The 11,751-nt window shown below is 36.9% G+C and overlaps 2 protein-coding genes across 2 annotated transcripts; one reads left to right on the top strand and one right to left on the bottom strand.

Moving 5' to 3' along the window:
* The first annotated feature begins 1,520 nt into the window (after window positions 1–1,520).
* Window positions 1,521–6,678, top strand: LOC107816225 (uncharacterized). The gene is given in 14 exon segments (XM_016641922.2): window positions 1,521–1,928; window positions 2,025–2,079; window positions 2,214–2,269; window positions 2,410–2,510; window positions 2,668–2,737; window positions 3,126–3,195; window positions 3,471–3,527; window positions 3,634–3,701; window positions 3,970–4,050; window positions 4,489–4,566; window positions 4,679–4,834; window positions 5,448–5,600; window positions 5,831–5,896; window positions 5,898–6,678. Coding segments are annotated over 14 exon segments (1,209 nt in total). The 5' UTR covers window positions 1,521–1,766; the 3' UTR covers window positions 5,934–6,678.
* LOC107816224 (uncharacterized) lies at window positions 6,325–9,648 on the bottom strand. Its single transcript, XM_016641921.2, has 14 exons — window positions 9,231–9,648; window positions 8,995–9,054; window positions 8,755–8,856; window positions 8,597–8,677; window positions 8,392–8,510; window positions 8,024–8,125; window positions 7,707–7,823; window positions 7,498–7,566; window positions 7,324–7,390; window positions 7,168–7,221; window positions 6,963–7,049; window positions 6,789–6,851; window positions 6,675–6,713; window positions 6,325–6,462 (listed from the first exon to the last, which is right to left on the bottom strand). The coding sequence occupies exons 1-14, from the start codon at window positions 9,357–9,359 to the stop codon at window positions 6,343–6,345; spliced, it is 1,209 nt and encodes a 402-aa protein (XP_016497407.1). The 5' UTR covers window positions 9,360–9,648; the 3' UTR covers window positions 6,325–6,342.
* Between the last annotated feature and the right edge of the window lie 2,103 nt (window positions 9,649–11,751).

Genomic DNA, 11,751 nt, shown 5'->3' with positions numbered 1-11,751 from the left:
TTATTTATTAATTCTTACTATTCTCATTTGAGTTGTGTTGACTGTTATTTGGCTTACCTAGCTGTTTGGGTTAGGTGTCATCACGACTAAGTGAATTTTAGGTCGTGACAAGTTAGTATCCGAGCTCTGGGTTCATAGGTTCTACGAGTCATGAGCAAGTATCTAGTAGAGTCTTACGGATCAGTATGATGATGTCCATACCTATCTTCGGGAGGCTACAAGTCATGTAGGAAAATTTCCCATCTTTCTTTCATTTTCGTGCGGTATCTTCACGAGTTGGGCTAGTGACCCGTTGAAAGTTTCAATATTCTTATGGGATCGGATCATTCACCTCAGCATTATTATAAAATATTCTTTTGGGAGCAGGTCGTTCACCTCGGCAGTATTATGAGATACTTATGGGACCAGGCCGTACGACCTCGGCGGTATCATATAACACCACTCTGATAGAATCGGGTTGTTCACCTCGGCAGTATCTTGTGTAATATTTTGATAGGGAGTCGGTGCATATATGAGTATCCTGACTCGGATTTGACATTTGCACCTAATATTGGTCACATATATTCCATTCGAGGCAGTATTTGGTTTTGATGATTTCGTATTTATTCTTCTGTTGAGAATAATGTACATGTTCATCTGTTTCATTGCTACTTGCTATGCTTCCTACCTGTCTACTTTTTATTGTACTGTGATTATTGGACTATTAGTAAGTATAGATATTGATCCCTCTTTACTACTTCTTCGAGGTTAGACTAAATATTTACCGGTACCCATTGATTTACATACTCATACTACACTTATATACTACTTGTGCAGGTACTGAGACAAGTACATTTGGTGGTCATACAGGCGCGTAGGCGCAGCTGCTAAGGAGATTTTGTGGTGAGCTGCTTTTAATGTTACGATCCGCAGCACATAGAGTCCCCTTCCTATTCATTTACTATATTCTGCCTATTTTCTTTTCCAAACAGTTATTGTAGTAGTATTTTATACTCCTAGATTCTCATGCACTTGTGACACCGAATTTTGGGGATTTTAGACCATTATTCATGGATGTATTTCTGTTATGACATTCGGATTTATTTTGACCATGTTCAAACCTTGAAGATGATGTCAGTATGTTACTATGAAAACGAAACAATTCCGCTTATTTATTTCATCACTTGTTTTAAAATGTGTTATGAACCACTGATCGTCGTGTTGATTTATTGTTAGCTTGTCTGACGGCAACGCTAAGCCCATCACGGCTTATGGTGAAAATTGAGCCATGACAATAAACCTACGGGAAGTCTCAGATCATAAAACGACATATTGCGACCAGTTGGATTGTTATACAATCTCATTAACTTATTACTTTTGGCTTAAGTTACCGATCTACAAATTACTTTTCATGTTTATTCTTTCAAGAGTCAAATGAAATAGTCTTTACAGAAATCTAGTTAGAACTATCTTCAAGTTCTTAAATTGCAAAAGTGTGCAACCTTTAGTATTTTTATTTAGTTTATAATAATCGGGAAAAAACATCATCAGTCTTTGAGCTCCTTACAGGAAAAAGAGTAGAGCAAGTTCGAAATATGCTATCTAAGGTTACATTTTCCAGAAAAAAGTATTACCAATTTTTGTGATCCAAAAGAATGAAAGATAGAGAACCAGAGGCACCCTATCTCCTTTGAACCCACGCACAAAAATCTTTTAATTGTATTATTCTAAAAATCGTAGACAAAACGGTCATAACTGTCACAGCACATTTGTTATTCAAGAATTCCATGGCTACTCTTCACTGTCACTGCTTCCGCATGCTCCCCTCTTCTCCCCCTGATAGGATCAATCTGCCACTTCACCAATTCTCTCTTCCAAAATACCATGGAGCTCAGGGAAGGAAGAAACTTTTGCGATTCCGTTGCCGATCGAGCAGCGATAACAACGACGTACGTATAACTTTACTGTCATATCTCGTGATCAGTATTTCTCTTGAAGTAAATTATGTTTCTGGGTGTTTTGTAAATTGATGATAAAATATTCAGGAGTATTTGCTGGATGCTCCTGTTTCAGTTGGGGACGGATTTTCTTTTAGCGGAGGTTGGAATTTGAATAATTTGCAAAATTCGTTCTTGTTTCTGTTAAATTTAATTTAATTTTGTTTCAAGGAAGGATGTGGCATCTTCAGTTTAATTACGGACCAATAGTGAGATCAAATTGATTAATTTGTACAGGAAAATATTCAGACGAGCCGAGCCCCGCTGATGAATGGTTCAAGAAAGGAAAATTTGTGCGTTTTTCCTGCTCCGTTTTTCCATTTTCCATGTTCTATAATTATGAATATGGCTGATGAAAATCAGAGTGCATTTATCTTTTATACTAACAATTGTGGTACCCATCTGAATTTTGGTATTCGTTTGTGACGTTCAGGTGAAAGCTCATCCTGTATCTGGGACTGGGGAGAAGGCAAAAGATCCTCTTTTTGGACTTACAATGGGTGGGGGTTCACAGGCCTCAACTGATCTTTTCAGGTGAATCTGGTTGATTTTTTTTATTTTTTTTTTTGAATTTATTTGTTTGTTTGTTAGACAATTTAAGGGATATAGCAATCTTATATGCAGAAATTGAGAATGGGTTGTTTGCAGGATTACCGATTGAATGCTCTCTGTCTATGATTTTGTGCAATAGATGGTTTTGTGTAGAGAGCGGAAGCACTGACAATTCTACCATTGTATTAGTCCACGGATTACCCTCACAGGTTAGTATGTTGCCTTATTACCATTCAAATTAGTAAATCTCAGAAAATGGAAAACCTAGTTAGATCGTTAGTATATTCTGATTAACTGTCTCTTGAACATGTCAACATTTTGGTGGTGTTTGTATTTTAATTCAAACTAAATGCAAGCTCAGGTGATGAACCAATTATTTTCAATATGAATTCCCAATTACCAACTTCCATCTAAGTTCTACATTTCTAGTCTGAAGAATTGTGGATTCTGATGCTTGTGTTCCTTCTAATATGACCAGCTTTTTATTCTTGGCTACTTGATTCTAGTTTATATCACTAATCTATGTCCATCATTTCACCATGTAACGCTTGTCTTGGTTGATAGTTTGCTAACCATGGTTGCACTGCTACTTTACAGGCATACTCTTACCGCAAAATTCTTCCCATTCTTGAGAAGAACTATCATGCTATAGCATTTGATTGGCTGGGTCAGTATTTTAGTACTTCTTACATTATCCTCCTAATTTATTCGGAATCGTTTCTATTGTCAATGCTAGCATTCATACCTCCACATTTAGATGAACAGATGAAGTAGTGTCTTTGAATGTGTTTTTATTTCTTATGCTACTCAACAATTTTAACAGTATCCCCATATTATCTTCCATTCAAGTTTTCTACTATTCTTTTAAAAAAAATAGTGAGGTTCACGTTCATCCATGTTTATGTTAGGAAAATGAATAGTTCTACTTTCTCCTTCTTACAGGATTTGGATTCTCAGATAAGCCCCAACCAAGATACGGATTTGACTACACATTGGATGGTAAGTAATATTTTCTATCCACCTAAGAATATTATGATAATAATGAACAGATTATTACAATATAGAAATCTCCACTCCTTGACATTCAGTTTCTCATGTCTGACAGAGTATGTGGCATCCTTGGAATCTATTCTCAATGCTCTTACTGACAAAAAGGTTACTCTTGTAGTACAGGTATGTTTATATATATATATGGAAAAATTCTTCTATAGGGCCACCATGCCATTTCATCTGAAAAAAATAATGTTCAAAACAAAACCGAGCCTCCCTATTTAAGCGGGAGGCAGTGCCGTTGATCTGTCTCCAAGATACAGAAATGCCTCCCTACATATTCATCTATTTGCACTACTGTATTTGACTGTTAGAATTTAACTTGCTCTGTGTTACTTATCTTGTGTTTTCTGATTTGAAGAAAACCTCTCCTTTTGCCATTCTCTTCCAGGGATACTTTTCACCAATTGCGATCAAATATGCTAGCAATCACCAGGAAAAGCTAAACGGTCTTATACTTCTCAATCCACCAGTAAGGATTAGTCAACTGTAACCAGTACATGCTTTTATTTTCTGAACATTTTTTCTCTGGATCTGTATAGCTTAATTGTGACGGTGATGTGCAGTCAAACTATAGAATTGTCATATTCTGCTGAATGACTTTATTATTCTGCAGGTTACCATATTTCCAGTGAAATCCAAGATATAGAATATCTTTTTGGTTTTCTTGGTTCTCTGTCCAATCGTGTTTCTTCTTGGCTGAACACCGTTCCGAATTACTCTCGGACCTTGGGCCACATTACTTTACACTCTTTTCAAACATATGAAAGATGAAACTGTTTAATGACTTCAGATTCATGTCATTTAGATGAAGCTACTCTTGTTTCCTCAGCGTCTTTTTCTCCTTCTAACTAGTTGAGTGAAGACATGTTCGGATTCACTAACCATTCATTTTTCTGGTTTACTGAAGCTGACAATGCAACATGCCGATCTACCATCAACCTTATCAGTCCTGAGCAACTTTTTGTTGGGCGAAATATTTTGTCAGGTAGGGTAGATGCAAATATTTTCACATATGTTCTGCTACCGACATATGCATGTTCCTCTGCAAATCTGCTGCCAGTTGTCTCTCATTCTTGGTTTAACTCTCTTGCAATCAGGACCCTCTTAGAGCTAGTGATAAAACAATGCTGAGTTGTGGTCCTTACCAAATAAAAGAAGATGTGGCGATGGTTTACAGAAGACCTTATCTCACATCTGGTTCTGCAGGATTTGCATTAAATGCAATAAGCAAGGCAATGAAGAAGCAACTTAAGGTGCACTTTTATACTCACGATGTTAATTTTCTATTTAGTTTGCAGGCACTTTGCCACGGGTCAATCAACTGAAGTTTAATTATCTATGGTTATCGGAAAAGTGATATAGTACCCCCCCCCCCCCTTTTATTCTTCTTTCCCTCCCTATTCTGGTGTCTGTGAAGATTACGATTGTTGCTTTCTTCTTTTGTTCTTTTCCAACCAAGGCAGTTGGCTAAGGGCCCTCTGTCTAATCTAGACTGTGAAGTTCAAAGAGCCTGATCCTCCAAGATCTGCCATTGCTGATGCAAAGGTGAAATAAGCTAGTACCAGAGGAAGTCGGAAAGATATCTTTGATGTTGGAGATAAAAAATTGATATTTATTATTCAAACTTGAGTCCGAATTTCTCCATCCAAATGGTAAAAGCAATGTGCTTGATAGTTGAGGGGTTCTATTTGTCAACGGAAACTCCATGAAACAAATATGAAAAGCCATTCAAATTGTCTTCTTCCTACTGAGTCTGTTAAAAGAAGAAAACCGAATATGCGTCTAATTCAGTTACTTTAATCTCTCTTCCTCGTTATTTATGGATATATTGATCTTAGACCTCCTTTGGTGCTCTCTGATTGGAAGGGCTATGTTGAGGACTCAAGAGCAATACTTATGGACAATAACTGGACAGTCCAAACAACAGTTTGCTGGGGACAAAGAGACCGCTGGTTAAGCTTTGATGGTGTAGAAGATTTCTGCAAAGAGTCAAAGCATCGGTTGGTTGAACTTCCTATGGTAATGACACTATTTCATAGCTCTTTTCTTGTGGAGGATAATGTTAGAAATGCAGAGCACTCTTTTGGGAATGAATCCAATATTCTTGAATATGTGTTTTGAAACTCGGTAAATTAAAGTGGGGGCTCTGATCATTTGAAAGAGCGTTGCTTATAAGAAGATTCATACAACTAAATATTCTTTATATCTTTCTTGTATTTCAATGTGCATTTATTTTATGGATCATGCAGTCAGGACATCACGTTCAGGAGGACAGTGGTGAAGAATTAGGTCAACTCATTGCTGGAATTGTTGGAAAAAGAAGCAGCATTTTGTGATTGTGATAAGATCTAATCTCTGTATTAAATGGTTAGGCCATCTATTTATATTTATATTTCAGCGTGTTTATTATTTGTACAACATGATGTATATTTAATATTGTGATGCTGGCATGCTGCATAGATAACACCAGAAAATGGTAAAAATTTCATTTAAGCTGCTTAACGGCGTTGTATTTTCAGTAATTGCTTCAGATAGAGAATGGACCTCAGGGTGGATATCATAAGTTAATCTGACTGTCTGAACTCTGAACTATTCTATGTGTTTTTAACATAATTGGAGCTTATGGAAATTGACAATATGCCTCTGTATATCATGAGCACTTGAAGTCCGTAGAGAATCATCTCAGCCTTCCAAATTCATCTTCAAGATGGAATAACTGTAATTTGTATATCTTCAGTCTTAAGTTTGACGATGCAACCCTTCAGTCACTTTTTTGTTTCACAGGCTGCTGAAAGGGATCGACCCAACATTGGTCTTCTCTGACAGCCTTTTTCCATCTATTCTTGAATCTTTCTAATTCGACAAGAGATTGTTTCCGCACCTGCAAAATTACTCTGGGTTTATCATAACATGGAAGGTAACTTGGAGATACTAGTAAGTTGTTGTGTTTAGCTTCATATGTAATTCATCGTCAGAAGATTGTCATATTGCATCGTGTATGTGGTGTAGATACACTAAGATGTCTGAAAGACACTGGCAATGCAAGGGCAAGCTACTAAGAGGTTCTTTTATATAAAATCTAATGGAACTTACAGCATTTCTTGCATCAGACGGATGAGATTCCGGCAGTCCCTGCAATTATATTTTAGTTAATTTCATGCTATTGAAGCAGTTGATTGTTGAAAGCTAGTTACTTTTGCTACATACTGTTTGCCCTTCGTTCGACAAGCTTTCCTTTTGAAGAGTTATCTCTTGTGCTAAACTACTCTTCTGCATAGAAAGACAATAGTTAGGATTTACTGAAAAAACAGAAGATAGACACTTGATCTCCTATTCAATTGTCCAATGTAAGTTCAATCCTCGTTATTTTGCCAGAGGTACCTCATTTTCTGTACCACCTAGTGTCGGAAGACCATAGTGAACTAAATATTCTGAGTCAACAACCCCAACGTTTGCGGTTCTGTTCCCCTATCAGAAATAATAACAGATCAAACAAGAAATTAGATTTTTCTGAATTGATAAAATGAAGACTCTAGACAATAATTTTTAAAGAGAAAAATAACTGTTTGTTGCTGGGATATGAAACCTGTGCACAATATCCAAGCTGAAAGTCCACCCCCCATGCATGAACGAAGTCATTCTGTAAGCAGAAGGAAGGTCAAACTTAGCAAATTTAATACACCTAGTAAGAAATTTGGTTATACAGATAGTGTACTAGATTTACTAAGATCTGAATCCATACCTGAATTATGTACCACGAACAACGCCAGGATGCCCTTGAGAAAACAGGAGCCATCATTTCCACCCACCTGCATGTGCATTACTTTTTTCTTAGAAATCTAGGATTTTGAGATGGATAGAAAAGATATATAATTGAAACATAGTTCTTTCTGCCTATAACTGGTAATAATTTTACCCAGTGCATGGAGGTTCAGGACTGTCTTCGTAGCACCTCCTTCCTGGACCCTTTATGTTTATCGCCCTCCTATTTCAACCATAAGAGTTTTTAGAATTAGCAATATTTACAAGACAGCTTTTTTCAAGAAGATCAACTTATTATTGATGAATCTGTCACTGATCATGAGCCTCATGACAGCCTTCAGCAGGCTCGGAATAGAGTAATACCTGTGCACTCTTGACCCCTTTTCTCGTGCTGTAAGTTGGTGATGAATTTCTGATATATCTGCATCAATTGCTGGCTGTGATATCTGAAGACCCTCTTCTTTTACTATTGATAAATATCTGCAGTAAAGATCCAGGTGAATATTTTTTCAGTGTAACATCAATGCTATTACCTTCTGACAAATAAAATAGAGGGATTGCCTTTTAGAGCTCATTGAAGTCATACTGCTACAAATTTTTAGTATGATCTTTTATAGGTTGCATATTACGAGGATATATTGCATCTTTTATAGGTTTAGCCCAACATCAGTGATAATTACCGTCCAGCATTGAAGTTTTCAACTCCAAGATCTTCATCCCACAGGAATATGTAAGCATACTCTGCAACAACATCTGGGTGTAAGAACCTCTTGGCAAACCACCTAAGATAACAACAGAATAAGGAGTCAGCTAATGCTTTTACAAATACATCCAGTGGCGGATCCAATAATGGATTCATAAGATTGGTAGAACTTAGTGTTTTAGAGTCGAAGGCTATATATGTGTGTGTGTGTGAGCGGAAGAGTTAGGTTTACGTTTCAGAACACAGCCTATCAATTCAAAACCGAGTGTCTAAATTCTGGAACCAACACTGAGCACGTATCTTGCCAGATTATACCAGTCCTACTCTGGATGTAAGAACTCATACCATTTAGTTTGATTAATAGCAGAGATGTGAATAGCAGTACTACTCCATTCTAGATCTTTCCATTCATCCACGATACCATCATAATGAAAAAGCATAATGACAAAATCAGTCTCTGGAAACTGCAAGTGAGATAATATAGAAAGGTTGTTTTAGTCAAAGGCTGGGATGAGAATTGTGTAAGTGCGGATAAATTATTGTCTCTCACCTTCTTAACAATTTCATTGACATTCTGTTTCTGCTTTATTCCAACTGCCATAGCTAGTAAGCTCATTGGTGATTTTGATTTCTGCAAGGAAAAAGAACATTACCCCCTTAAGTGTAAGGCCGTCATTAGAATCTGTTAACAAAGGAATAATTACATACCTTTTTATTGGGGGGACCCCAAAGCGGATGCATTTCTAAATCAGAGGTCTTAGCCACAATACCTCGTGGCAGTCTCTCGCTTCCTTCAGGCCTGCACTCATCCTATAATACAATTAAAATAAAAGTATAAAAACGACAAAATTACACATTTTTCTACCAACTAAGTTAGAGTAATTTTATTTATTTATTCAGAAAAAGAGAAAAAGAGAAAAAGTAAAAGAGATGGTCTGATAGACAAACCTCACACGTACTAGGTTTTGTCATTCTGAAGGATTCAATCAATTGCCATCCTAAAATTTTCTGTACGAAGAAAGGGCACAAATTAACTCAACGTCTAGTAAAGTTTGAAAACCAAAAGAAGTTAATAAAGTGTGGAATATATTAGCAAAAATACAGGGAATATTAAGCATGTAAGAACAAAAAACAAGAGTTATCTGAATTATGGAATGAAGAGGAGTAGTCTCTGCCTTAATTACCTCTTTACATTCAGTGACAAGGAAGGCGCTTCCTATAAAGAAAGCAGCGGAAAGCAGGATTGCACAAGGTATTAGGCAAGTCCATGCTAACGATTTTTTTCTCTTAGTACCAGAAGTTAATAAAGCCATGGGAAGTTAAAAGACGCAGCTTTAAGCTGTGCAAATTAAATGCCAGTTATAAGAAGAAGAAGAAGAAGGGATATACACAATTTCGCCAAATATATATGCTGAAATGTACTATTTGAATACTATAACATAGTGCTTTGAAAAATCAATGGAGGTCAACGGGAGAGATAGTGGAGAGTTGCTTAAACTCTAGAAAAAGTAGAAAAAAGTTAGGGAAAGTAGCGGAAAGAGGAAGATATTGCTCACAGATATATGGCAATCTCAACTCAAATGCCGAACTACGCGGGTTTCCTGTAAGATACAAATAGCTTCCCTGGAAGTAAGTTTTACAATTATGGAAAATTTTACAGGATAATCCCAATTAATAATGTAGTATCTTTATTTATACGTATTCATCAATTTTTACAAGCGTCAATTATCCGCGAAATAACTATTCATACGAAAAAGTATAGACTTAATCAGCTCATCCAAAGATTTGGATCAATATAGGCCACATTATTACTTATTAGCCATTCAGAAAGAAAGCTTCGGCCAAATTATAAAAATAAAAAGAATTGAGAAAGAATAAGACAAGTATATAGTTTTGATTGTATAATTTACTGCTATTTTATTGCATAACAAATCATTTGTTATATCTTTATTGTATAGCTATGAACTGGGGGGGGGGGGGGATTACATACAATTGCCGTTGGCGAGTTTTTTTTTTCCTTTCTTTTTACCTAGTTAGACTATAACCACCTCAATACATTCTACCATATAACCACCTCACGTATCGTATCTCATTAATGACCAACAAGGATTGTGATGGAATGATAAATGCTCATTTATCATTAACTTGATGTCTGAGTTTCGAGCCGGGGTATGAATAGGTAGTGCTTTACCTTCCAACGTGAAACTTTCCGACACGAATTCAAATTTAGTGGAAGCCTATGCGGATGAAAAAGAAAAACATCTTACCCAATTTCTTTTTGCGAGTTGGGTCATTATTTGTTCATTGACTCAACACTTATTTAACCCCTAAAGTTTGACCAAACTTACTCATTTGTTGCTCCTACCAATTTTACATGGTCATTTAATTCGATGTGTTAATGTTAATTTCATTAATTTTTACCACAAATAACTATAGTTTGGCATTGTATCAATAGTTTCAATGGCATGTGTATACGGTCAAAATCGGTTTCGACCTTTGTATGATTAGTCAAGATTGGAACATAATGGACCGAAGGTCATCTTCATAATATCGAGATAAGATCTGAAGCCAGGATACCGAGCTCAAGTTTCAGGGACCGATCAAATACCGAGCTCGAAGTCATTATCGAGCTCGGGTCCAAATAGAATTATGATGTGAAGTGGTTTTATCGAGCTCAAGAGCCAGAGACCGACCAATACCGCGCCCGAGTCAATATCGAGCTCTAAATCTGGAAATCGACCAATACCAAGTCCGATCAAGATCGAGCCAAGAGACAAGAGCCGTTACAGCCGCACTAAGGGAGAGAATCTCGGCGAGAATTAGGGAAAAGTTAATCTATCATGGGATCCCCGCTATGTATTTTTAATTATATCCAAAGTATGATCCCTCCACTATAAGAGGGATGACTATTATTTCTGTAAAGGACCCAACATTAAGGCATTCATACACTCTCATATTCAGATATCATTGATATTCACAGAGAAATACAGTAGAGATTATCCTCTTGTGAGCTTTATACATTGATTCATCTTGCTTGTTTATAAATCATTCTCCATTCAATTTGGTTTGTATTTCATTCTTTACAGTCAATATTCGATATATTTCTATTTACTTTTCCGATTTGTGCCAAGTTATACCACGTATCCTTAGAACTATATATAAATTCAACTCTATCCGTTTTTCGGGTAAACAGTTTGGCACCCACCATGGGGCTAAGGATAACAATGGTTATTTGGTACGAATCTCTACAAAACATACCATTTTATGCTTGCTCTCGGAAGTGTCTTTGATTTCAGGTTAGAAACAATGAACTCTCAATTAATGGCCCTACCTATCGACAACGAAGTTGGCCTTCAAGATGAGAACAACAACTTGACGCTCGGGGATGAAGGCCGCTCGTCAATGCCGTTGGAGCTCGAATCGAAGTGCCAATAGACGTTAATTCGCATGTGGCCATCGAGGCAAACCAACGTTCTGACCCTGAAAATAGCATTCATAGTGGAACTCGATCTGCAGCTCGAAATACCCAAAACGTTGAGGAAAACAGAATCAACTTGCATATGATTTTCGAAATGTTGCAAGATCAGCAGGTAGAGATAGCTCAATTGCAGAGTCAAACCCAGGCACCGAGCAGGCCGGAGCCCAGTCCACCCCGAGAAGTCACCCACAGAATGGGGCCAGCTATAGTAAGGTCAAATGAGCAAG

The sequence above is a fragment of the Nicotiana tabacum genome, chromosome 19 (genome assembly GCF_000715075.1).
Source record: "Nicotiana tabacum cultivar K326 chromosome 19, ASM71507v2, whole genome shotgun sequence".
NCBI lineage: Eukaryota > Viridiplantae > Streptophyta > Magnoliopsida > Solanales > Solanaceae > Nicotiana > Nicotiana tabacum.
Note: the sequence above shows the minus strand (reverse complement) of the source record. Positions and strands in the feature narration are given on the sequence as shown.

What these genes read in the sequence shown, in the direction of transcription:
- LOC107816224 (XM_016641921.2), bottom strand. Translation starts at nt 9,359, where the DNA reads ATGGCTTTATTAACTTCTGGTACTAAGAGAAAAAAATCGTTAGCATGG. An exon ending in TTGTCACTGAATGTAAAGAG is followed by an intron (nt 9,055 to 9,230) that starts GTAATTAAGGCA and finishes TTCTTCGTACAG; the next exon opens with AAAATTTTAGGATGGCAATT. An exon ending in TGTCGAACGAAGGGCAAACA is followed by an intron (nt 6,714 to 6,788) that starts GTATGTAGCAAA and finishes ATATAATTGCAG; the next exon opens with GGACTGCCGGAATCTCATCC.